The sequence below is a fragment of the Girardinichthys multiradiatus genome, chromosome 19 (genome assembly GCF_021462225.1).
Source record: "Girardinichthys multiradiatus isolate DD_20200921_A chromosome 19, DD_fGirMul_XY1, whole genome shotgun sequence".
NCBI lineage: Eukaryota > Metazoa > Chordata > Actinopteri > Cyprinodontiformes > Goodeidae > Girardinichthys > Girardinichthys multiradiatus.
Genome location: NC_061811.1, coordinates 37,557,573 through 37,585,143, shown reverse-complemented (window position 1 = coordinate 37,585,143; position 27,571 = coordinate 37,557,573). Strand labels below are relative to the sequence as shown.

Below are 27,571 nucleotides of genomic sequence, written 5' to 3'. Positions count from 1 at the left end.
ATGAATGTTAAAATCCCCCACTATAATAACTTTATCTGTATTTAACACTAAATCAGATAAAAGGTCTGAAAACTGATCTAAAAATTGAGAGTAAGGGTCTGGTGGACGGTACAAAACAACAAACAGAAGAGGTTTTAGTGCTTTGCAATTTGGATGAGGAAAACTAAGGATTAAATATTCAAAAGAATTGTAGCTATTGATTGGTCTGGGACTAATCAATAAATCAGACTGAAAGATGGTTGCTACTCCTCCTCCTCGCCCAGTCTTTCGAGGAATGTGAAAATTTTAATAATTAGTAGGAGTTGACTCATTTATAGTAACATAATCCTCTTGCTGCAGCCAGGTTTCTGTGAGGCAAAGTAAATCAATCTGATTGTCACAAATCAGGTCACTAACTAGCAATGTCTTTGAAGAGAGAGATCTTATGTTCAGTAAGCCACATTTAATTGTTTTATTTTTCTTTTCGGTCTGAGTTGTGTTTATTTTTATTAGATTTTCCTGATTTCCTCCTTTTAGATTATTTTTTAATCTATTAAATTTTGGCCGTGGGCGAGACACTGTCTTAATAGGGTAATGGGTGGGTAGCAGTACAGAAGCTGCAGAGAGGAGTGTTAAACTACGACCCTGCTTCCTGGTCTGAACCCTGGGTTGTCAGAGTTTTGGAGAACTAATAAATTCGGCCAGATTCCTAGAAAGAAGAGCAGCTCCATCCAAAGTGGGATGGATGCCGTCTCTCCGGATCAGACCAGGTTTTCCCCAAAATGTTCGCCAGTTATCAATGTAACCCACATTGTTTTCTGGACACCACCTAGACAGCCAGCGGTTGAATGACAGCATGCGGCTAAACATGTCGTCACTGGTCCGATCGGGGAGGGGACCAGAGAAAAGATCTCACCTCGTGGAGCATCAATGATCACGAGGAAGGTGAGGGATCAGCTCAGAACTACACAGCAGGACCTGGTCAATGACCTGATGAGTTCTAGGACCACAGTCTCAAAGAAGACCATTAGTAACACACTACGCCGCCATAGATTAAAATCCTGCAGCACACGCAAGGTCCAGGCCCATCTGAAGATTCCCAATGACCATCTGGATGATCCACAGGAGGAATGGGAGAAGGTCATGTGGTCTGATGAGACAAAAATAGAGCTTTTTGGTCTAAACTCCACTTGCCGTGTTTGGAAGAAGAAGAAAGATGAGTGCAACCCCAAGAACACCATCCCTTCCGTGAAGCATGGAGGTGGAAACAATTCTTTGGGGATGCTTTTCTGCAAAGGGGACAGGACGACTGCACCGCATTGAGGAAAGGATGGATGGGGCCATGTATCAGGAGATCTTGGCCAACAACCTCCTTCCCTCAGTAAGGCCATTAAAGATGGGTCGTAGCTGGGTCTTCCAGCATGACAACGACCCGAAGCACACAGCCAGGGCAACAAATGAGTGGCTCCATAAGAAGCATCTGAAGGTCCTGGAGTGGCCTAGCTAGTCTCCAGACTTGAACCCAATCAAAGATTTTTGAAGGGAGTTGAAAGTCCACATAGCCCAGCGACAACCCCGAAACCTGAAGGATCTGGAGAAGATCTGTATGGAGGAGTGGTCCAGAATCCCTGCTGCAGTGTGTGCAAACCTCATCAAGAACTACAGGAAACGTCTGAAATCTGGAATTGCAAACAAAGGTTTCTGTACCAAATATTAAGTTTTGTTTTTCTGATGTATCAAATACTTATGTCATGCAATAAAATGCTAATTAATTACTTGGATTTTTGTTGAAGAGTACCATGAAAGACTTCTACATGCTTTGCAAGTGGGGAAACCTGCAAAATCAGCAGTGTATCAAATACGTGTTCTCCCCACTGTAGACTGGACTCAAACAGACTTGAAACTGGGCAGCTTTAGCTCAGGAAGTGGAATGAAAGTCCTTCATTTGCCACTATATACGTTGCTCAGTCCTACATTCAACAGTGTGTTGGGGTTTTAGAAAATGGACAATGCCCACAAGATATTTGTCTTAATTGTTCTAATAATCGTTACTTCTTCTCCCCAGGGACGGCCCACAATCCAGAGTTTTATTTTGACACGTACCACGCTCTGTGGCAGAACAGAGCTCAAGTCTACGGCTTCAAACTGCAGTGGACTCAGATGGAGCCCAATGCTGTGGATCGAATTCTGGCCTACAGGCTTGGTATCAGGCAGGTCAGACCCCTAGATCATATACATTCAGTATAGTTTTGACTACTTGATTTTACACAATATGAGGATTGGGTTGCAAAGTAGTGGAGATTTTCCAATAAATTTCCCAAAATTTTCCAGAAACCTTTTATGGGATATTAACAGAAGAGATTTTTGAAATATCCCATTTTGGAAACTTTCCATAAGGATTATTTGATATTATTTAAATGTAAATTGGGGAAAATAAGCAAACTGTATCATGTCTAAACATAAGTAAAAGGCAAGTTTTTTTTGTTTATTACATATCAGCAAGAAGACATTAAAGGTGCTTTATTTGGTTTTGTCTAGGGCATAAATTAAACCATAGAAAAAGGACCTATACAACATGAAGTCAGATGACTTAAAAAGTTCCTAATGCCAAATGTTTTTAGACATGGCCTCTTCATGGGCCTCATCATTATCCTCCTCAAGAAATGTGGCCTTGATAGTCCAGAATTGTACAAATCATCTGTGCATGTGACGGAGGAATGCACCATGCATGCAGTGGGACTGGCTTCATTACCCCTGTGTAAGACGAGTTCTGTGTATGTGATGGAATAGACTGAATGGCTAACATTCAATATTTTTAAATTCCAGGTTAATTCCTGTTAATTTCCATTCATTTGCTTTGATTCCAAGTGAAAGTTTACAACTTAGAAATTCCTGGATCCTTGAGGATCACCCCGGTATTATTAGCAGACAGTTGTGGTGTCATGCTGATTTAACCGAATTGCGCTCATGTATTTTCTGTGATTTTGAAGGGTTTGATTTTGGAGTTATTGGATCTTTGTGCCATTGGCAGCATCTCTCTTCTTTTGTTTGGTTGAAGTGGGAGATGTGATGACTTTTGTTTCACAGCTTGTCAGAGGGCAACAGGAGCAGTATGAGGGGCCACTGCTTAAGTGTTTGAAAATGCTCTTGAAGGACAAAACTCATCATTAATGGAAATTTGGCAGAGAACTGGCATCTGCTATGGATAAAGGAAATGCACGAATAAGCCGGCAAAAGTATTCATCCCTCCTGAACTCTTTTAAATTTGATCGGTTTATACCACACAATTAATGCATTTTATTAGGATTTGATGGGACAGCAATACAGTGTGGTGTATAACAGAAAAAAGAAATGAAAGTGATATTTAAATTTAAAACTACCTAATAAATAAATATGTTTTCTACCAGATTTGTACATGTAGGCATAGAAGGTTTTGTCAACTCTTCTTGCATTTCTGTTACACAATTTCTATTTCTATTTCATCTTTCCACCTCTTATTTGGGGTAAAAAACAATATACTCAACAGTTTAATAGAGATAAAAATATTAATAAATATGATTAAGATGCATTCATTGACAGAAACAGAGAAGCACTTACATGAAATGTTTTGTCTACATACAGACCAGCAACAGATAATACAGGTCCTTCTCAAAATATTAGCATATTGTGATAAAGTTCATTATTTTCCATAATGTCATGATGAAAATTTAACATTCATATATTTTAGATTCATTGCACACTAACTGAAATATCTCAGGTCTTTTATTGTCTTAATACGGATGATTTTGGCATACAGCTCATAAAAAACCCAAAATTCCTATTTCACAAAATTAGCATATCATTAAAAGGGTCTCTAAACGAGCTATGAACCTAATCATCTGAATCAACGAGTTAACTCTAAACACCTGCAAAAGATTCCTGAGGCCTTTAAAACTCCCAGCCTGGTTCATCACTCAAAACCCCAATCATGGATAAGACTGCAGACCTGACTGCTGTCCAGAAGGCCACTATTGACACCCTCAAGCAAGAGGGTAAGACAGAAAGAAATTTCTGAACGAATAGGATGTTCCCAAAGTGCTGTATCAAGGCACCTCAGTGGGAAGTCTGTGTGAAGGAAAAAGAGTGGCAGAAAACGCTGCACAACGAGAAGATGTGACCGGACCCTGAGGAAGATTGTGGAGAAGGGCCGATTCCAGACCTTGGGGGACCTGCGGAAGCAGTGGACTGAGTCTGGAGTAGAAACATCCAGAGCCACCGTGCACAGGCGTGTGCAGGAAATGGGCTACAGGTGCCACATTCCCCAGGTCAAGCCACGTTTGAACCAGAAACAGCGGCAGAAGCGCCTGACCTGGGCTACAGAGAAGCAGCACTGGACTGTTGCTCAGTGGTCCAAAGTACTTTTTTCGGATGAAAGCAAATTCTGCATGTCATTCGGAAATCAAGGTGCCAGAGTCTGGAGGAAGACTGGGGAGAAGGAAATGCCAAAATGCCAGAAGTCCAGTGTCAAGTACCCACAGTCAGTGATGGTCTGGGGTGCCGTGTCAGCTGCTGGTGTTGGTCCACTGTGTTTTATCAAGGGCAGGGTCAATGCAGCTAGCTATCAGGAGATTTTGGAGCACTTCATGCTTCCATCTGCTGAAAAGCTTTATGGAGATGAAGATTTCATTTTTCGGCACGACCTGGCACCTGCTCACAGTGCCAAAACCACTGGTAAATGGTTTACTGACCATGGTATCACTGTGCTCAATTGGCCTGCCAACTCTCCTGATCTGAACCCCATAGAGAATCTGTGGGATATTGTGAAGAGAACGTTGAGAGACTCAAGACCCAACACTCTGGATGAGCTAAAGGCCGCTATCGAAGCATCCTGGGCCTCCATAAGACCTCAGCAGTGCCACAGGCTGATTGCCTCCATGCCACGCCGCATTGAAGCAGTCATTTCTGGCAAAGGATTCCCGACCAAGTATTGAGTGCATAACTGTACATGATTATTTGAAGGTTGACGTTTTTTGTATTAAAAACACTTTTCTTTTATTGGTCGGATGAAATATGCTAATTTTGTGAGATAGGAATTTTGGGTTTTCATGAGCTGTATGCCAAAATCATCCGTATTAAGACAATAAAAGACCTGAAATATTTCAGTTAGTGTGCAATGAATCTAAAATACATGAATGTTAGATTTTCATCATGACATTATGGAAAATAATGAACTTTATCACAATATGCTAATATTTTGAGAAGGACCTGTATGTGCTAATGACTCGAATTGTAAGAAGCTGGCATGTCGACAACAGCCACTGGAGGGCATAGTGGTGGCATCTCAGGTGGAGCAAAGTGTGATCAGGCAGTCTCTGACAGTCAGTGAAAACAGTTCATAAAGGTCATGTGTCACAAATAATGTCTCCTCAAGATTTTTATCACCTCCATGTCAGATTCCTGAAGAAGCTGCTTCTATTGGTTGGTGTGAGGTTCAATTTGAATTATTCTAGAGTCCCTAGAAGCCATGACGTTCCTTTTTCCTTGTTTTATGTGTGTCTCAGATGGGCCAGACCCGCTGGTGGGAACAGGAGATTCCTATTGGTGGAGCCATCCAGAAGGGTCAGCTGCTGACCTACAACCTGACTGAACTGATCAAACCTGATTCCTATTTGGTGCGCCTCACCCCCATCACCCGATATGGTGAGGGGGATGCTTCTGAACGCATCATTAAATACAGAGGTATGTTGTTTTCTTATGCTTTCACAAATCTAACTTTACTAACTATAGCAATATTTCTGTGTTTGAAGTCAAATTTTATGTGTAGTGCTTTCCCGATATGAAATCAGGATTCTTCTTCTCTGCTTGGCACTAAATTGTAACAGAAATGGAGTATGTATAGGTTTCCTGATGCCTATATACACAGATCAACTCTAGAAAAGCACAGCAGAGACACAGAGATGGTAAATTACAGTTTAATGCAACTCCAGGCTGACAGCATTTATATTTTATAATGTTGAACAAGCAGAAATTTTTACAGCCCATTATTTGTACAGCTCAAAATACAACCAAACAATGACATTTAGAAAGAAATCTACCTGCATCATCCTTCATCCCTACCTCCTTCATCCCTCCCTTTTCATCCGTAGTCCATAAAGCCTTCATTACTGAAAGTTCTTCTGCTCACCCCCTTAATGGAAACTCAGGGAGAAAAAAACTCAACTCTAGGTCTCAATTTGTCTGTTTCCCTTGAAGATCAAAAAAAAAAAATCCCTAAAACTTTTTTCTCTGACGTTAAGTCTTTGTCCTGACCCTGTACATAGTGACAAACAGGGTCAATCCAATCTGCAAAGTTTCTTTTCTAACTGCCTTCTCCAGTTAATATTCTAGATGCCATTTGTGGCTTCGTTCAAAAACACTGCGTGGTCTTTTAATATCACCAGCTGGTAATTCTTAATCCTACTGTTCCTGCTTGTTCACAGACTCGCTGTTATTACAGATGATAGAAAAACTTTATGTTAAACTAGATCTGATGCTGATGGTGGACGTCATTAACACAGCCTCTAGTTTGGAAGAGAGGAAGGGGAATATGTTTCAGTTATTGACACATTTCACTTAATTGTTGAATGGAACTTTACTCATTAATGAATGTCATCTCCTCTGTTAAGTTCTCTTTGTGTTATGCAACTATGAGCTAAAACTGTCGTTTCTCCAAAATCATGAGAGGTGACAGCACATTCTCTTCAGATTATGTTAAAGGGTACTATAACTATAAGTATAAGCAGAAATAATATTTCATATATTACTGTAGATTTCTAGAGAAATACACAACTCAAAGTACCTCAAAATGCTTATCCAGTATATGCTTTTGTCCCACATTCAGGAATTTATTTCTCCAAAATCATGAGAGGTGACAACACTTTCTCTTAAGATTATATCAAGGGGTCACCGATACTATAACCAGAGTACTTTGGAATGCATATACAATATAAATTTTTTTTAAATTAATAAGTAAATATGATGTTCAGGGTTAAAGGCAAGTAACATCATTCTTTATACATGTTTTCTATTAAACATAGCTATTAATATTAAACAAATTTGCAAACCTTTTATTTAAGAAAAATTTAAATTTATTAATAAAAACAGAACAACAGTTATCAAACCAAAAAATGATCTAAATCTAACTAACCAACAACTTCCAAACCTGACAACAATTAACACTTTTGTTGGTGACCTCTGCAGGATCCATGCTCATGCATTGTAAATGGTACCACCAAATGCATGAGTCACACTGAATCTGTAAATATCCCACACAAATGTTAAGTTCATGTTTCTTTTTGGTCATTTTATAGGTGTGCCCACTCTCTAACACATATCTTTGCTTGAGGTAGGCATCAGCTTCCCAGCAATTTTAAAATCTTATTGATGGATACATGCATGTGATTCATGTTATAAATCATCGATCGATGTAGTTTCACTTTTATGTTCATGATAGATAAACCTTTATTACATATCACTCCAAAAATACCATGGGTTCTACAACACTCACCCAGTCAGTGACAACTAGCCCGGTATTGGTGGTTTGGATGCTGAGCACATCGCACAGTTGTCATCCTTGTCAAAAGCTTAAATTAAAGTGTAAATTCTTTTTCTAAATAAATTAATGAATATTGCTGTCTGAGCCCCCTGAGTGTCATTGTGCATCTGGGTCAAATCTGTAAAGAAAACCATGACAGGACACTCAGGCCGAGTGAGGGATGCCCATCACATTTTGAAAAACTCTCTACAAACAATGAAAGAATAATAATATTTTTAGTAAAAAAATAATGTACTATAAACTCGTCCATCAGTCCTCAATGACTATAGACCGGTTGCCCGGACATCCCACATCATGAAGGTCCTAGAGAGACACCCAAGTAAGCAAACAACAAACTATCAAAACCCCTTTCAGTTTGCTTGTCGCTGTGGAGTTGGAGTTGAAGAAGCCATCATCCACCTGCTTCAACAAACACCAAAGCCAGTAGCACTGTGAGGATCATGTTCTTTGATTTCTCCAGTGCATTTAACACAATCAACCTGATTTGCTTTGTCAGAAACTCCAGAAGACTCAGGTGGAGGCCTCAACATTCTCCTGCATCAAAGACTACCTGACAAACACACCACAGTTTGTGAGACTGAAGGGTTGTGTGTCTAACCAGGTAGTCAGCAGCACAGGAGCACCACAGGGTACTGTACTAAAACAAAGGAGATGATTATAGATTTTAACAGAAACAAGAATCAGTCAAACACTATTTCCATCATGGTATGTGGTGGAGGAGTAGAAATATCTTGGTGTTCTCCTGGACAACAGATTGGAGTGGAGATGCAACTGTGAAGCCGTCTAGAGGACAGACAGACTGTACTTCTTGAGGAAGCTTAGGTCATGCAGTGTTTGCAGCAAGATGCTGCATATCTTCTATAAGTCTGTTGTGGAGAGTGTGATCTCTTCTGCCATCATCTGCTGGGGAAGCAGCATCAGAGCCAGGGACTTAAAAAAAACTCAACAAGCTGATAAAGAAGGCTGGCTCTGTTCTGGGGACTCCTCTGGAACCTCTGGAGATCATTGTGGAAAGACGGATTCTTCATAAAATGAAGAACATTATGGAGAACCCTGAGCATCCTCTTCATCAGACTGTCCTACAACAACAGTGTCTTCAGTCAGAGGCTTCTTCAGATCTGCTGTAAGACGGAGCGCTACAGGAGATCCTTCCTGCCTACAGCCATCAGCATCTACAACGGCTCTTTGAAGAAACCTTCATAATATGAACTACTACAACAACATTTAATTTCCCTTTGGGATTAATAAGTATTTTTGAATTGAACTGGATTGAATTTGCATAAAGTGTAGCTCGTGCCGTAGCATTGTCTCCAGAGGGGCAATTGCCTTCACAGTTTTGTGAAAGAAACTGTTATAAGTGTGTTTGGTTTGGATTTGCTGCTGATTGTTCTGTTTTCCTGATGGAAGTGGGACAACCAACTTGTAGCATTGGATGAGCGGGATCTTTTGTGATGCACCTGGCCTTCCTCTGAAATTGTGTAGTTTAAACAGAGTCCATGTCGGGCAGACGGCACCCCATAATCCTGTGTGCTGCCCTCACCACCCGTGATACTTCCTTCCTCTCCTGTGCAGGTCCCACACCACACTGCTGAGACACAGGGTGCTTTCCACCGTGGCCCTGTAGACATTTGTAAGCAGCTGAAGAGAGAACAGTCTGTTTTCATTTCCTGAGGAAGAAGATCTGTTGTTGTACCTTCTTCAACAGGCGAGGGGCGTTTCCAGTCCAGGAGAGGTCAGAAGAGATATGGATGCTCTTGAACTTATGCTGTCCACACACTCCACCACCTCCCACAGCATACATAGAGAAGAGCATGTTCAGTCCTCCTGGACCTCCAGTAATCCACTGACCATCAATGTGTCAGATGTTGGACCTCATCAACCTCACCAAAAAGAAGCATTTGGAGTACTTTGTTGGGATAGTTGTATGTTTCTCCAAAACTCTACAGTAAAAGTATGAAATATTAATTCTGGTTATTGTATAGGTGACCCTTTAATATAATCTGAAGAGAGTGTGTTGTCACCTCTCATGGTTTTGGAGAAATATATTCCTGAATATGGGACAAAAGCATATACTGGATAAGCATTTTGAGGTACTTTGGGTTGTGTATTTCTCCAGATATCTACAGTAAAATATGAAATATTAAATCTGGTTATAGTATAGATGACCCTTTAATATAATCTGAAGAGATTGTGTTGTCACCTCTCATGATTCTGGAGAAATAAATTCCTGAAAGTGACACAAATGCATATACTGGATGAGGATTAGTAGGTACTATTTCTCCAGAAATCTACAGTAAAATTATAATTTTTTATTTTTTTTTACATGAAATATGTATGTGAAAGGTTACTTCTGTTTTCCTCTTAATTTCGCAACTGTTGGTGTCCAATCTGAGGATTTGGGGTACCTCTCTCTGTCAGATTGATTATAACCACTGGAAAAGAGAAGGGGTCATACAGGTAGCAGAAATGGAGGGTGTGTTTGCACCTCAACCATAACTGAGCCGGTTTAGGCTAAACCTGACTTCCTCTTACTCCATACAACAGGGAGGGAGGAAGGCAGAGGTAAAAATAATTGGAGCATGTTGTTTCCTGTTGCATTGTGTGTAAGGTGGGTAACTTTAAATTGGCCAAAGTCAGTTCAATCAAATCATACAGATTTCAAGTCAGGTTCATACATTCCAATTAATCCTAACTATCAAACAGTGCAGTCACATTCAGTTATTTGTTCAAATTGGTGAAAACGTTTTTATATCTAAGGAAACCCAGCAGATTGCATCCAGTCAGTGACTTGCAGCATTCACTCCTCCTGGATGAGCATCTAAAAACAGTGGACAGTCACTGGCGTTAACGTTGCAGCAATCCCTCATACTGAGCATGCATGTAGCGGCAGTGGAGAGGAAAAACTCCCTTTTAACAGGATGAAACCTCCAGCAGAACCAGAACTAGGCTCAGTGTGAGCGGCCATCTGCCACGACCGACTGGGGGTTTGAGAGAACAGAGCAGAGACAGAAAAAGAACACAGAAGCACTGATCCAGGAGTACTTTCTATGGGAAGGAAAAGTAAATGTTAATGGATGTAGCTCCTTTAGTGGTTTCATCTTGAGTACCGGTGTCGATTCCCTGGTACCAGGTATCAGCACCATCTCAGTTCAAATTAGCATGAGCTGGTTCCACAGGAGAGGAGCCTGATAACTAAATGATCTGCCTCCCATTCTACTTCTAGAGACTCTAGGAACCACCAGTAAACCTGCAGTCTGAGAACGAAGTGCCCTGTTAGGAACATACATGTCGTCTCAAGGCACCCCGCAAAGGGTCCCACTGATGGTCATTGTTATACTAAAAACCACAAGGATTGGGATACCACCCTCTGTCAGACTAATTATAACCATTGGAAAACAGAATCGGTCATACAGGTAGCAGAAATGGAGGGTGTGTTTGCACCTCAACCATAACTGAGCCAGTTTAGGCTAAACCTGACTCCCCCTTACTCCAACCAACAGGGAGGGATGAAGGCTCCCTCCCTGATAACCTAAGCCACTCTAACTATAAGCTTTATCAAAACTGGAATCTGGTTCCACAGGAGAGGAGCCTGATAACTAAAGGATTTGCCTCGCATTCTACTTCTAGAGACTCTAGGAACCACCAGTAAACCTGCAGTCTGAGAACGAAGTGCTCTGTTAGGAACATATGGAACAATCAGATCTCTGATGTATGATGGAGCTAGATCATTAAGTGCTTTATATGTGAGGAGGAGAATTTTAAATTCTATTCTAAATTTAACAGAGAACCAGTAAAGGGAAGCTAAAATAGGAGAAATATGAGCTCTCTTTTTAATTTTCATCAGAACTCTTGCTGCAGCATTTTGAATCAGCCAAAGACTTTTAACTGCATTTCGTGGACATCCTGATAGTAAAGAATTACAATAGTCCAGCCTTGAAGTAACAAATGCATGGACTACTTTTTCAGCGTCACTCCTGGATAGGATATTTCTAATTTTGGCAATGTTCCGGAGGTGAAAGAAGGAAATCCTTGAAACCTGTTTAATATGGAATTTAAATGACATGTCCTGGTCAAATATAACACCAAGGTTTTTTACTTTATTACTGGAGGTCAATTTAATGCCATCCAGGTTAAGTGATTGACTAAGCATTTTCTTTTTTAAAGACTCCGGTCCAAAGACGACAAATTCTGTCTTGTCTGAATTTAGAAGTAGAAAATTTAAAGTCATCCAAGTTTTTATGTCTTCATGACATGCTTGTAGTCTATCTAACTGGTTGGACTCATCAGGATTTATGGATAAGTAAAGATGAGTATCATCAGCATAACAGTGAAAATGTATCCCATGCTGCCTGATAATTTTACCTATTGGAAGCATATATATAGTAAAGAGAATTGGCCCAAGCACTGAACCCTGTGGTACTCCACAATTAACCCTGGAGTTTAAAGATGATTTATCATTTACATGAACAAACTGGATTCTGTCAGACAAATAAGATTTAAACCAGCCTAGCGATGTTCCGCTGATTCCTACAGCATATTCCAGCCTTTCTAAGAGAATATTGTGATCGACTGTATCAAATGCAGCACTGAGATCTAACAGAACAAGTACAGACACAAGGCCATTATCTGAGGCTAGGAGAATATCATTAGTGACTTTCACCAGAGAGAGTGAAGAAGGTGCCAATACCGGTCCTGGATGAGCTTGAAGGGCCAGATCCCTACAAAGTGACCTCCAGCGGGCCACTGCCATTAATGTCTCTGACCAAACCATTAGAAACAGACTTCATGAGGGTGGCCTGAGGGCCCAATGTCCTCTAGTAGGCCCTGTGTTCACTGCCCGGCACCATGGAAGTCGACTGGCATTTGCCAGAGATCACCGGAATTGGCAGGTCCAGCACTGGCACCCTTTTCACAAATGAGACCAGGTTCACTCAGTATCAGCACATGAGCTGTGGTAAACACTATGCTGCCTGCGACATTGTTCAGCATGGTCGGTTTGGGTCATTGTTGGTGTGGGGTGGTATATCCATGGAGGGACAAACAGATCTGTACGGGATAAACGATGGTACCCTGACTGCCATTAGGTATCAGGATGAGATCCTTAGAGCTATTGTTAGACCTTTCGCTGGTGCAGTGGATCCTGGGTTCCTCCTGGTGCATGATAATGCCTGGCCTCATGTAGGAAGAGTATGCAGGGAGATCCTGGAGGATGAAGGAATTGATACCAATGACTGGCTTCCACATTCCCCTGAACCAAATCCAATAGAACATTTCTGGGATGTTTAGGTCTATCCAAAGTCAATAGGTTTTGCCTCAGACTGTCCAGGAGCTATGTGATGCTCTGGTCAGGATGTGGGAGGAGATACCCATTCCCCATTCCATATCAGGATGGATATCCAGCATAATTGTTTTACAGCTTAGATTTGATGTGTTTTCAAAGTGTTCCTTTACGTTTTTTGAGAAGTGTATCAATCTTCTATGTAAATATTATTTTACTTAAAAAGAAGCGCATTTCTTCTGGAAGCTCAACTTCTTTGACTTTAACAGGAGAACTGTTAAGGTTGGCAGGAGAAAAAAAACAATGATCTGTAGCTTTCCTAAATGTAGCCAGCAGATTAATGGAATGACAGAAGGCAAAGGAATCTACTGCTTCGACCAGCGCACATGAAATCCCCCAGGGTAATGTGAAAATCGACCCCCTTACATACACTTTTATATCTTACCACACATGTCTCTTTTTTTCTAAAAGGGAAAATCAATGTTGAACGTTTCTGGTTCTGTACAGTTTGTCTGATTCTGCTGATTTTTTTCTGCTCCTCTACAGCTCCAGTTAACCCACATCTCCGTAAGTATCTGTCCACAAAAACACGCTAACACTTAACTGTTAACAGCATTACTTCAGCATTATGTCTCAAACAGCTATATTTCAGTATGGATGCAGTAGTGGGGGATAAACTCTCAGTTCTCTAAGGCCTGTCACAGTTGATACTTCCCTTCCCAGTCACTTCCCCAATGCCACACCACTAATACACCACCAGGGTTTATGCTTTACTAAGTTATCCACTTAGTTTGCAGCATATAATTGTAAACCACAATCAGACATGCAGCCTATTGGCCCACCTGCACTTTTATGCCATTCAAATGTCTCACAAACATGCTTTAAATCTGCAGAGCAGAACTAAGCTGAAGATGTTTCTAGTCCTAATTATGTGTTTATCTATTCACATTTTTATCTTTGTTTGAGATTAAGCATATTCCATTAGGCCACGTAAATAAGTGAATTTACAAAACAAGATTCAATTAGTGAAGTGAATCATCCAAATTCTAGCCCCTCGGTAAAATGTCTTTTAATTGCTTCGTTAAACTCATCTTTATTGAAGTGTTTTTTGCATATCCGTTTAACTGTGTAGACAGGCCTTGTGCACTTCCTTTGTAAGTAAATTATTTAATAATCATGCAGGTTATTTTTTACAACTCCATCATTTGATATTGTCTTTTTTATTATGGGCTTTCCTCTTTCACACAAGGGCAGGTTTGTTAGGATAGCTTTTCCCCCCAATAAATAAAACTATTATGTCCAAACTCAATTTTGTATTTCCTCAGGTTATCTTTGACATTAAAATTTATTTGATGATCTGAAGAAGTGCAGCAGAAAAAACATAATGAGAAGAAATGTGTAAGAGCAACTACTTTGTTACTGTGCTGTAATTTGTAAAAACATGTTTATGCGCCTTTTGGGTTATATTTGAGTGCATCCGTGTGTGTTTAGGGGAGTTTCACTGTGGTTTTGAGGAGGAGGCGTTATGTTCCTTCTCTCAAGACAAGTCAGATGAGTTTGACTGGACACGTCACAGCGGCTCCAGAGAGGGCACCACTTACACACCCAACACAGGACCAAGCTCTGACCACACAGGCTCAAACCAAGGTACACACACACACACACGCGCACACACACACACACATGCTTGGGTGTTTCCACCTCTTCATAAAACAACAATAAATATATTTTCAAGATTTCCTCAGTTTCCTCACACTGTTTTTTTTATTGCTGTGTATGTTGGTATGTCTAAAATGGTTTTTACATGGGTACAAGCATAGAGAAATGAAAATAATTTTATGAAATGTCAAGTCCTGTCATATAGAGTCATATTCGATAATTGGAGTCTGTGTTCCGATGAGGCTTGTTTCTCAGATTAAAAGTATCATTTGAAAATACACTGCCTGGCTAAAAAAAAAGTCGCCACCTGGATTTAACTAAGCAAATATATACGAACATCCCATTCCCACTGCATGGGAAATTATGTTTCAGCTGGCAACAAGTTATTTAACCCCAGCTGGTGCAATGAGTTAGTTCTCATTTCTTAAACAACCAATCCTGTGGTCGTGCAAAAGATGTCAGTCTGTTTCAGAAGGGTCAAATCGTTGGCATGCATCAAGCAGAGAAAACATCTAAGGAGATTGCAGAAACCACCAAAATTGGGTTAAGAACTGTCCAATGCATTATTAAAAACTGGAAGCATAGTGGGGACCCATTGTCTTTGAGGAAGAAATGTGGCCAAAAAAAAAATCCTGAATGATCTTGATCAGCGAACACTTAAACGTTTGGTGAAATCAAATCAAAGAAAAAAAACAGTAGAGCTCCAGGCTATGTTTAATAGTGATAGTAAGAGCATTTCCACAAGCACATTGTGAAGGGAACTCAAGGGATTGGGACTGAACAGCTGTGTAGCCTTAAGAAAACCACTAATCAGTGAGGCTAACTGGAAAAAAGGCTTCAATTTACTAGGGAGCATAAAGATTGGACTCTGGAGCAATAGAAGAAGGTCATATGGTCTGATGAGTCCAGATTTATCCTGTTCCAGAGTGATGGGTGCTTCAGGGTAAGAAGAGGGGCAGGTGAAGTAATGCACCCATCATGCCTAGTGCCTACTGTACAAGCCTGTGGGGACACTGCTATGATCTGGGGTTGCTGCAGTTGGTCAGGTCTGGGTTCAGCAACAGTATGTGTTCAAAGAATGATGTCAGCTGACTACCTGAATATACTGAATGACCAGGTTATTCCATCAATGGAGTTTTTCTTCCCTGATGGTACGGGCATATTCCAAAATGACAATGCCAGGATTCATTGGGCTCGAATTGTGAAAGAGTGGTTCAGGGAGCAAGAGACATCACTCTTACACATGGATTGGTCACCACAAAGTCCAGACCTTAACCCCATTGAGAATCTTTGGGATGTGCTGGAGAAGGCTTTGACTCTACCATCATCAATGCAAGATCTTGTTGAAAAATGAATGCAACACTGGATGGAAGTAAATCTTGTGACATTGCAGAAGCTTATTGAAACAATGCCACAGCGAATGTGTGTCGTAATCAAAGCTAAAGGCGGTCCAATGAAATATTAGAGTGTGTGACCTTTTTCTCTTGGTGGTGACTTTTTGTTGGCCAGGCAGTGTAACAACTTTTAAGCAGCAATTAAACATACTTTTCATTAAACCCATATTTCAGTATTAAAAATTTTACATGTTGTGTTTTCATTAGGTTCGTGCATTTCATATCCACAAGAGATTCATAAGTGAATCTTCATCAGTGTAGACAGAACATTGCATAGAATATGACTGAGCATTCAAAGTTTTCTTCTTTCTTCTTCTGCAATGAGTAGCCATAAGTTATTTATGTTAGAAGTTATGTTATTTATGACGTTAAACTTGCTGTGTAAGAGAGCAGTCATTGTGAAACAGGGTTTTAATGTTACCGTATTTAAAAACAAGACAAAATAGGTTGATTTTATCATCCTCTATATGTGATTAGTTACAAAAGCAACAATCTCTGGGTGTACAGTATATTGTTGTTCTAAGATGTAGACCCTCACCTTAAATTTGAGCATTTTAGAAAGATTGCCAAAATTTATAAATCAAGCTTATTCTATAACAGACAGAGGTTGAGAGCTCATAAACCAGAACTTAACAGTAATATGTTTAGCTTACCTGTTAGGCCTTTCTCTCTTGCAGCCTGAATTCAATTCAATTCAATTCAAAAATACTTTATTAATCCCAAAGGGAAATTAAATGTTGTTATAGCTCATATTATGAATGAACAACAGACAAGTTTTAAGTGACTTTTTATCAAATAGCTACCTTCTAATTAGCCTCTAAAACCAACTTTGGGAGTTTTCTTGGCATATCCCAATGGGAGGACACCCCAGGGCAAACCCCGAACTTTGCTGGGGAGGTGGTGCCAGGTTCTAACCTAGTATTGGTGCCTATAAATTTTGGACTAAACAAACAGCATGACTTTATATCTTTGGTAAAATGTAGGCGAAGGACCCTTTCTGTTTAGGAATAGACACAGCAAGAATTACGTTGGTCAGCACAGAGTGGTCATTAAATCTCAGTATTAGGATTTAAAAAACTCTGCTAGTGTTTAAAGTCTTTAAATGCGTTATCTTCGTTGTCTTTATTTGTTAATACACAATAAAAGAGAAGAAATTGTGTTTTAGTTACATTTATTCTAACACTTAGATTCTTATTGTAAGATAGTCTGTTGCTCAAACTGCTTTCTTACTGAAGAATTTCTGTTCTCTTGGTGGCAGTTTTATGTAAAACACATCTCACTGCTTTACTTGCACATTAATGTAACCCCTACCCTTAAACTGTTGTGGACCCTCAGGTTTCTACATGTTTATTGAGACATCCAGGCCCAGGCTGGAGGGGGACAAGGCCCGTCTGATGTCCCCAACTTTCAACATAAACTCCAAGAGTGTCGCCTCCTCCTCCTCAGCCAGCAACAATCCCACCTACTGCTTTACTTTCTACTACCACATGTATGGGAAACATATAGGTGAGGGCCACAAGATATTCATGAGAAACAATGTTTGCAGTAGACTTCGTAATCACACTGTTTGTTCATCCTGTAGGAGCTTTGAATATTTTCTTGCGGCAGAAAGGTCAGACACCGACAGATACCCTAGTCTGGAGTCTAACTGGTAACCAAGGAAACAACTGGCGGCAGGCAAGGGTTAACATCCACCCAACCACAGCTTTTCAGGTAAGGTACACAGCTGCCTGGTGGAGAAAAGTAACTGTGGTTACTTTTGGTCATTGGAGCAAAGTAACAGTCTTCTTTGATATTTTACCTAAATATTTACTTGATTCAGAATTTCCGCACCCTGTTTTGTTAAACCCACACCTGGCATCAAATATAGTCCATCCGATTAACCTCAAAATGAAGTTCAGCCTCCCTAGTAAGATTTACCAATACATATATGAATGTTTATCTATATATACACTACCGGTCAAACGTTTCAGAACCACTTTCTCATTTAATGCTTTTTTTAAAGTTTATAACTATTTACATTGTACGTAGATTCTTACTGAAGGCATCAAAACTGTGAATAAGCACATGGAATTGTGTAGCAAACAAAAAACTGTAAAAGAACTTTAAATATGTTTTATATTTGAGATTCCTTAAAGTAGCCGCAATTTGCTGTGATGACTGAAATATTAGCCTTTAGCCATCTCTCAATGAACCTCTGGGAAGTTCTTTCAAGTGAATACTTTCTTCCAGAAGAGGCAGGAACACAGGGTGACATACAAGAGGTTCAGGTTAGGCATTAAGGGTCTTTACAGCACAGCCCAAGCAAACCTGAAAGGCATCAGAAAGGTCAAGTCGAACTATAGGAGAAGGATCAAGGACCACCTGAACAGCAACAACAACAAGCAGGTGTGGCAGTGGATACAGCAGCTCATCAATTACTAGACCAACCTCAGTGCTGATGATGGTGTTGCCTCGCTGGCAGAGGAGCGGAACCTCTTCTTTGCCTGCTTTAAGTGGGTATCACCACAGGCAGCTTTACTACACCCTAAAGCTTAAGCAGCTTCGGCAACACGGTGAAGGAGGATGAGGTGAGGCGGATGCTGTTGGCTGTTGAGCTGAGGAAGGCTGCTGAACTGAGCGGTGTCCCTGTGCGGGTGCTGAGAGACTTCGCTCACCAGCTGGCAGGAGTCCTAACCAGAGGGTTTAAGATCTTTGGGATCTTTTGGGAGTGCAGGTGACGCTTCTGAATATCTTTTTCGACTCTGTGGTGGTATCAGCCATTTTCTACGGTGTTGTTTGTTGGAGCAGCAACTTGTCTACAGCTGAGAAGAAGTGGTTATATGAGCTCATCAGGAAGGCCAGCTCTGTCCTAGGAAATCTCGATCCAGTGCAGGTGGTGGGAGACAGAAGGACAGTAGCAAAAATAACATCACTGCTGGACAATGTCTCCCACACTGTGCATGAAGCTGCTGCAGAACTGAAGATCTCATCAGTGACAGACTGCCGCATCCTAGGTGCACAAAGAAGCGTTGTCACAGATCCTTCCTCTCAGGAGCTATTAGACTTTATAACCATCACTGCTCCCAACAAACTCAATAAGTTGTTAACATCCCTGCTGTTATTTAAACAATTTTAGTCTGTTATTTTTGCACAAACATACAGAGCAACCTTTGTACATTTTTTGTTATTGTCATGATGGCAGCTGTATATCACCATAGACCTACTTTAATACTAAACCCTCTGCTCTGCATTATGTGTAAACTGTCAAACACTACGGTATATTCCCATAATAATATATATGTTTTTATTAGAAATTACCTTCATTACATTCTAAACAAAGCATTTTTATAATAATAGAAAATAAGAATTCTGAAAACATATCCTTAATTTCTCCTTTTTTCTGTAGGTGGTGATGGAAGGAGTCCGAGGCTCAGGTATTGAAGGCGATATAGCTGCCGATGATGTTACCATTGAGGAGGGCGAATGCAAAGACTCTCCACCTAACAGTGAGCATCCTCACAGAGTGATCATCCAGCAAAACACACGTTTTGGTTTTATGTTCCACACAGACTGGATGTTTTGATTTAAACCCAATACATTTGCCAACTTTAGCCATTAGGCTAGTTTCCATTCATAGACTCAGGCAGGTTGATGAGACTATTATCAACAAGTGAAGAAATCATGGAACAGTGGGGAACCTTTCCAGCTGACCAAAATTACTCCAGCAGCTCATCAGCGACTCATCTAGGAGATTACAATAGAACCCACAGCAACATTTAAGGCATTTTAGGTTTACTTTCATCAGTTAAGATTATTTGTGTTGTCAGTAATCATTATTAGGGTTGTCAAATTTTGATAAATATGATACAAAATGAATTCTTTAAAGCAGAGCTGTCCAAGGTATGGCTTGGAGGCAGTACTTTGGGCACCCCTGCACTAAAAGAAGGCACAATTTTAGCCCTCCAGCAAATGGAGCTGATGCTGAAGAACATTTTCAATTTTATAATACAAGATTTTCAATGACAATTTTATTTAGTCTTTAAATAAAAATGTTAGGTAGAACACAAAGTATTTTTCTTTTATCAGCCATGTTTTATATTTTTTTGTTTTCACTTTAATATCATAGTAACTCAGACCAATCATCCAGTGATTCTTTTTTAACTCAAATTGACCTGGGTACACCTATTGATTAACCTTGATTAAATACAGCAAGTGTTTTCCAAGAAAGTTCTCGTTCTTGTAGCTGGAAGTAGATCAAAATTTGTAGACCAACAAAATAGAAAACATTCGACCTAGAAAGTTAGGCAAGTGTACACCTTTCTTTGTATGAAGGCAAACATCTTAAACTCTTTTTTGGAATAAAATAATTCGTTTTTTTTACAACTTGTTTCAATGAAATAATGCAATTTTATGTATTGCTGAACAGTAAAAGAAAAACCATTCACAAAAAAATTATTTTGTATTTTTAATTGAAAAAAATGTAATGGCCTGTGAGTACTTTCAACTTGGCGATTTTGGGCAATTGTACAAAAATGCTTTAAAGCATTTTTCATGGCTGAGAATCAAACAGTGAGCTGCTGCTAGAAGTACTCTGCTAACATGGCAAGTATATCCAGAGAAGAGCCTTGGTTACCCTCTTTAGTCTGAAAGGCAAAAGCAAAGGTTGCTTAGAGGCGTTTTGCCTGTAAAGCAGATGAACGGGATAAGTGGAACGATGCATATAATTGCCTTTAGCTACAGAGAAGAAGTAACAAAGCCACATTAGGGTTTGATGCTGTGTTGTAGGAAATTTAAACTGGAACGTCCGTGAAAGTCGGAATTGTTGTAATGTCGGGGCAACACGACCATAACCGACTTCCGCATTTAAAAGGGTTGCTACTCGCATCAATAGTAGTAAAACGTTTTTACACTGCCAGTTCTTATTCAACATTTAGTCAGTTGTACACGTACTACTTTACAGTGTTTATAAGAGAAGATGTTTCAATGCTGTTTATATGCACGACATACCGCATGGAACAGTGTTGTTTCATTGTTATTGTTGTAAGACTGCTGTCACAGTTCCTAGGAATATGAACAAAAAACAAGCAGAAAACTGGAACGCTACAACCAGTTCTGACTTCCGAGATTAATGGAACACAGGATTATGATGACCCGGGTTCTCTTGTTAAGATGAGTATCTCCACTGACTCTGCACTGATCAATGATCTTTGCATTGTGTCTGAAAGTATAAAACTCTAATATTTTGACAGCACAATTCATGATTCAACAATTCAAAAGAGACTTAGCAAAATTGCCATCCATTGGATAGTTCAGAGTCCAAAACCACTGCTAACCAAAAAGAACACAAAGGCCTCCCTCACATTTTCCAAAATATATCTAAATGAATTAAAGACTTTTGGGAAAATATTCGGTAAACTGACGAGACAAAAGTAGAACGTTTTGGAAGGTGTTCATCCCTTTACATCTGGTGTAAATCTAACACAGTGTTTCAAAAAACAGGACATCATACCTGAGTCAACTACATAAACCCTTCTGTTTGCCAAGCCTGTTCGTGTCCTTGACTGTTTGCCATGCTATATCTGCCCATGTTTTTTCTGCATCTGGTTCCTCCCTCTTGCTGTGAGTTTTCTTTTTCATTTGCTTTTCTGCGTTTGGGTCCTACTCCAAATGTAGGACACTCTAACAGAAAATACTGAAGCAGAATCTCAAACCATCAGTTGTGCACCTTAAACTGAAGCACACTTGAGTTATGCAGCAGGAAAATGATCCAAAGCAGACCAACAAGTCTGCCTCTGAATGGATTTAAAACAAGCAAAATGAAATTTTTGGAGTGGCCCAGTCAAAATATGGCAGTCTTGAGTTAGAACGACAGTATACATTGAGCGGGTGAGGGTGTGAGCAGCGTGTACACAAGTGTGACACAAGTGGCGTATTTCGGCAAATGGCAATAGGACCACTGAGAGGAGTCAGATGAGCTTAATTTTTTCACAGATAATTTGTCTCATGTTCTTCAATTCTGACACAAATGGGCAGCCAGTGGAGGGAATACAAAATTGGGGTGATATGTTCATGTTGTCTTGTTCCAGTCAGCAGACGGGCAGCTGACTTTTGAAGCAGCTGAAGACAATGAAGGAGAGACTGGTCAATCCCACTATAGAGGGAGTTGCAGTAGTCTGCTCTAGAAGTAATAAAAACATGAATAACCCTGTCAAAGACATCACAAGGAAGATCATCTTTGACTAACTAATAAGCCTCAGATGATAAAAGCTAGACTGAACTATTGCACCAACATGTTTATTGAGTTTAAAATCTAAGTCAAGGACCACCTTAAGATTCCTAACACACATAGTCAGAAGAGTCCAGTGACCCAACAGCGCTGCTGCATCTTCAGCATCGTCAGCAGGCCAGATTTACCAAATAAAGTTACATCTGTCTTTGTATCATTTAAATAAAGAAAGTTTAGCTCTATCCATGCTCTTAGATCTGCCAAACCGTATTACTGTTAACAGTATTCGAGGTTCAATGTGACCTAAAACTGAGGATAAAGGAGATATAGTAGGGTCAAATGGAAGTAATCTGTGAACCATGAATTAAAACCAAGTCCAAGGCGTGTCATTTATCATGTTTAGGACCACTCTCTAACTGAGTTAAGTTAAAAGAGTTGATCAAGTTTAAAAAATCTCTAGTTAGTAGCTTGTTTTCACAGCAATTATGTTAAAATTCCTGCCAATTAAAATGTGATCATAATCTAATACAATCACTGACAGTAAGTTTGCAAAGTCCTGAAGGAAGTCACTATTTAATTTTGGCAGCTGGTAGATCACCACACACAACACCAAAAAGTCACATTTAATTTCCATCAGTTGGATTCCAAAGCTGGAAAAGCTTTCCACTGGAAGCTGCTGACAAGAAAAACAGGATCTGAACAAGACAGCGACTTCTCTGCCTTTACCTGAAGTCCAAGGGGTGCTGAAGATGTGCGTTCTGGAGGAAGAATGTTCAAAAACATGAAGTCACCAGCTCGAAATCACATTTTGTTCAGGAACACAGAATCTCTTGTGAAGTGAAAAAAATCATTCAGAATAAATGTCCTGTTAGCTAGAGCTCTTGCATTAGCAAAAGCAGAATTGATGATCACCTCCTCCTTGGCCGCGATGAGGAAAACAACTCATAAAAGGTCAAGAATCCCCTCCAGACGACCTTCAAAGAGCCTTAATCCAGACCAAAACACTATCATGCTTTCACTGTCTCAACGGACGCTTTCTCAGTGGAATGCAAAAAAGCGTTTGATGAAGGTAAGCTGGTATATCTGTAAGGAAAGGTTGTCAGTTGGCATTGTTCTTGATTTACACCTCAAAAAAGACTCAAGGTGATGTCCGATGTCTAAGAGGGTCTGGTGATTATAAACCAGGAGAGCATCATGCCAGCTGATTAAACACAATATAAATGTAAAATAGTTGCAGACAAAACCAAAGAATATGCCTGAAAAACAACATGCAACAGGTGTAATAAGGTATATCATTGGGAATCGAAATGTCACAGCAAAACAGTAAGAGAAGTGGCAGAAGAGACTGATTCACAGATACCTTATTTCCTGGGACGTTTCAGGGCAGCATAAAATAGAAAGCCATATTTATTTCCAATATGTTTCATAAGGTGGCAAAAATACAAACAATATGCCCAGCAGGGACACAGCAGAGAAGATTGGACTGGTGAAGCATGTCTGCAAGGTGTTTGAGCAAGGAACCTTTAAAACAGAACCTGTTAACCTGAAAACCTGACATGTTCAGAAGCAGCCTGTTCTGGGAGTGAAAACATTACTGTTAACTGCACTTACTCAAATAAAAGTAATGTCTGCTTTATCATCTTATATCTGTCACGTCATCGCTTTTTATTTACTTACATCAGCATTTTTTTTTATTTTAATGTGATGCGTAGATTATACTGTTAATTTATGTCATTCTCATGTTGTCTTTTTCTTTATTTTTGTGTAAAGTTCTTATCTCAGCGTTGGGCCAAAATCCCCCAACACTGATGTTTAAGACTCATTAGCAGGTATCACAAACACTTCATGGCAGGAGGTAACAACCAGTTATTAGGTTTTTGGAGGGAATCACTATTTAACATACCGCCTGGTTGGCTTGGATAGTTTTTTTTCCCCTTAATAACTGAAATCATCATTTTTCATTTACTTACCATATTTTGAGGGACAAAACAGCAAAATCAGAAAACTTCATGAAGGGAGGAAATAGTTTTCAGTAGTTTAGGCATGGTCTCATAAACCATACATGGTACTACAAGAGTTTCTACACCCAAATCTACTTCAGTTTTGGATAAATGAGACCCATTACCTTTAATGAGGTTATAAAATAAAATATTTTTGAAAATACCCCAAATATTGGTCAAATATATATTAGGGGAAACAAAACTATAAATATTAAAATCCGCCTGTATTGGAATTTAATACATTCACAACTTGTACAGGTCCTTCTCAAAATATTAGCATATTGTGATAAAGTTCATTATTTTCCATAATGTAATGATGGAAATTTAACATTCATATATTTTAGATTCATTGCACACTAACTGATATATTTCAGGTCTTTTATTGTCTTAATACGGATGATTGTGGCATACAGCTCATGAAAACCCAAAATGCCTATCTCACAAAATTAGCATATTATTAAAAGGGTCTCTAAACGAGCTATGAACCTAATCATCTGAATCAACGAGTTAACTCTAAACACCTGCAAAAGATTCCTGAGGCCTTTAAAACTCCCAGCCTGGTTCATCACTCAAAACCCCAATCATGGGTAAGACTGCCGACCTGACTGCTGTCCAGAAGGCCACTATGACACCCTCAAGCAAGAGGGTAAGACACAGAAAGAAATTTCTGAACGAATAGGCTGTTCCCAGAGTGCTGTATCAAGGCACCTCAGTGGGAAGTCTGTGGGAGTGTGGCAGAAAACGCTGCACAACGAGAAGAGGTGACCGGATCCTGAGGAAGATTGTGGAGAAGGGCCGATTCCAGACCTTGGGGGACCTGCGGAAGCAGTGGACTGAGTCTGGAGTAGAAACATCCAGAGCCACCGTGCACAGGCGTGTGCAGGAAATGGGCTACAGGTGCCGCATACCCCAGGTCAAGCCACTTTTGAACCAGAGACAGCGGCAGAAGCACCTGACCTGAGCTACAGAGAAGCAGCACTGGACTGTTGCTCAGTGGTCCAAAGTACTTTTTTCGGATGAAAGCAAATTCTGCATGTCATTCGGAAATCAAGGTGCCAGAGTCTGGAGGAAGACTGGGGAGAAGGAAATGCCAAAATGCCAGAAATCCAGTGTCAAGTACCCACAGTCAGTGATGGTCTGGGGTGCCGTGTCAGCTGCTGGTGTTGGTCCACTGTGTTTTATCAAGGGCAGGGTCAATGCAGCTAGCTATCAGGAGATTTTGGAGCACTTCATGCTTCCATCTGCTGAAAAGCTTTATGGAGATGAAGATTTCATTTTTCAGCACGACCTGGCACCTGCTCACAGTGCCAAAACCACTGGTAAATGGTTTACTGACCATGGCATCACTGTGCTCAATTGGCCTGCCAACTCTCCTGACCTGAACCCCATAGAGAATCTGTGGGATATTGTGAAGAGAACGTTGAGAGACTCAAGACCCAACACTCTGGATGAGCTAAAGGCCGCTATCGAAGCATCCTGGGCCTCCATAAGACCTCAGCAGTGCCACAGGCTGATTGCCTCCATGCCACGCCGCATTGAAGCAGTCATTTCTGCAAAAGGATTCCCGACCAAGTATTGAGTGCATAACTGTACATGATTATTTGAAGGTTGATGTTTTTTGTATTAAAAACACCTTTCTTTTATTGGTCGGATGAAATATGCTAATTTTGTGAGATAGGAATTTTGGGTTTTCATGAGCTGTATGCCAAAATCATCTGTATTAAGACAATAAAAGACCTGAAATATTTCAGTTAGTGTGCAATGAATCTAAAATACATGAATGTTAAATTTTCATCATGACATTATGGAAAATAATGAACTTTATTACAATATGCTAATATTTTGAGAAGGACCTGTATTTCCTCATTGTACTTTTACGTCATACACTCGTGAATATTATTTTAAGTGATCTAATGCACTAGGTTTTTGTTCACTGAACCCTTCCAGCAATAAGCACCCTTGCTTCCAAATCATTGCGTGTATGTATCACCATTAGAAAAGCAAAAGAATAGTTTTGTGAAATATGTTAATAATTCATGGATAGTAAGAAAGAAAACTCCTGTCCTATTTGTACTTAAATGTTTTTCAGAAATAGTGTTCTATACATGACACACATGGTTTCACATAACAATGGCACAGCCTTAATTTTGACATTTTCATTCTCATCTTAATAACTCATGTAATTGGTTGTAAAATTCCTTGCAATTAATAAATTTCAATATTTTCATGCAATAAATATTTACCCTTCTGTTCTCTCTTTCTCTCTTTCCCTCTCAGATCTGAGATCATTTGCTTCGCTGCCATCATGTTATGTATTGCTACTCTGCATCACTCAAAGTCTCGTGCTGATTGGCTGGCAGAGGTGACACCATCAGCACCTCTTCCCCATTCTAATCACCTCCCATACAAGATGCCATGACTTTTGACTATGGCCCAAGGGATCTGTTTTGTACCTTCTCACTACAGCTGGAAGACCTGCTGTAGGAAAACCTGCGTTGCTCTGTCAAAAGGAAATAAATCCATCCTTCACTGAATTTGCTTTCTAGCTTATCAACAGTTCAAGTTAGGCTTAGTTTAAATCCAGTAGTACATGTGGCTGAAACTACATGTCTTTGCAAATTGCTTTATAAACAACTGGAGGTTTGTATACTCAGTATATACGCATAAAGTATACATATACAGTATTTATTTATGTAATAAAGTGATGAGATACCAGGGAAGCTGGTTAGTGACATCAGTCTGCTGTATAGCATTGCCCCCCAGTTAACAAACATTCTAAGGAGACAATAAAAAGAATGCAGAAAGAGGCTGATGCAGAAGAGGTGGAACATGTCAGAAAAGTCTGTAAATTAAAGAGGATGAAGTAAAATGAACAGAAACAATCTGAAGATGTCTGCAGGGAATGTGGATATATATATATATATATATATATATATAAATATATATATATATATATATATATATATATATATATATATATATATATAAAAAGTGGGGAGAACAAGTATTTGATACACAGCTGATTTTGCAGGTTTTCCCACTTGCAAAGCCTGTAGAAGACTTTAATTTTATCATAGGTTCTCTTCAACTGAAGAGGACTTGAAGAGGAGGCTTGTCCTCTTCAGGTTGGAGGGGAGTTCCTGCCTCAAGTGGAGGAGTTTAAGTATCTCGGGGTCTTGTTTACGAGTGAGGGAAGAATGGAGCGGGAGATCAACAGATGGATCGGTGCGGCTGCCGCAGTAATGGGGGCCGTTGTGGTGAAGAGGGAGCTGCGCCGAAAAGCGAATCTCTCGATTTACCGGTCGGTCTACGTTCCTAACCTCACCTATGGCCATAAACTTTGGGTCATGACCAAAAGAACAAGATCCCGGATACAAGCGGCTGAAATGAGCTTCCTCTCTAGGGTGGCCGGGCACTCCCTTAGAGATAGGGTGAGGAGCTCGGCCATCCGGGAGGAGCTCGGAGTAGAGCTGCTGCTCC

The 27,571-nt window shown here is 40.0% G+C and overlaps 1 protein-coding gene across 1 annotated transcript in view; it reads left to right on the top strand.

Annotated features, from left to right (window-relative positions):
• The window catches only part of LOC124855122 (MAM domain-containing glycosylphosphatidylinositol anchor protein 2-like), an 85,115-nt gene extending 58,490 nt beyond the window's left edge, over positions 1–26,625 (top strand). The window contains exons 10-17 of the mRNA XM_047344687.1: positions 2,045–2,193; positions 5,520–5,697; positions 13,377–13,397; positions 14,322–14,477; positions 17,219–17,389; positions 17,466–17,596; positions 19,272–19,371; positions 26,369–26,625. Coding sequence (XP_047200643.1) covers positions 2,045–2,193; positions 5,520–5,697; positions 13,377–13,397; positions 14,322–14,477; positions 17,219–17,389; positions 17,466–17,596; positions 19,272–19,371; positions 26,369–26,457 — 995 coding nt within the window. The 3' untranslated portion in view covers positions 26,458–26,625. The remainder of the gene's footprint in view (positions 1–2,044; positions 2,194–5,519; positions 5,698–13,376; positions 13,398–14,321; positions 14,478–17,218; positions 17,390–17,465; positions 17,597–19,271; positions 19,372–26,368) is intronic.
• Positions 26,626–27,571: the final 946 nt, after the last annotated feature.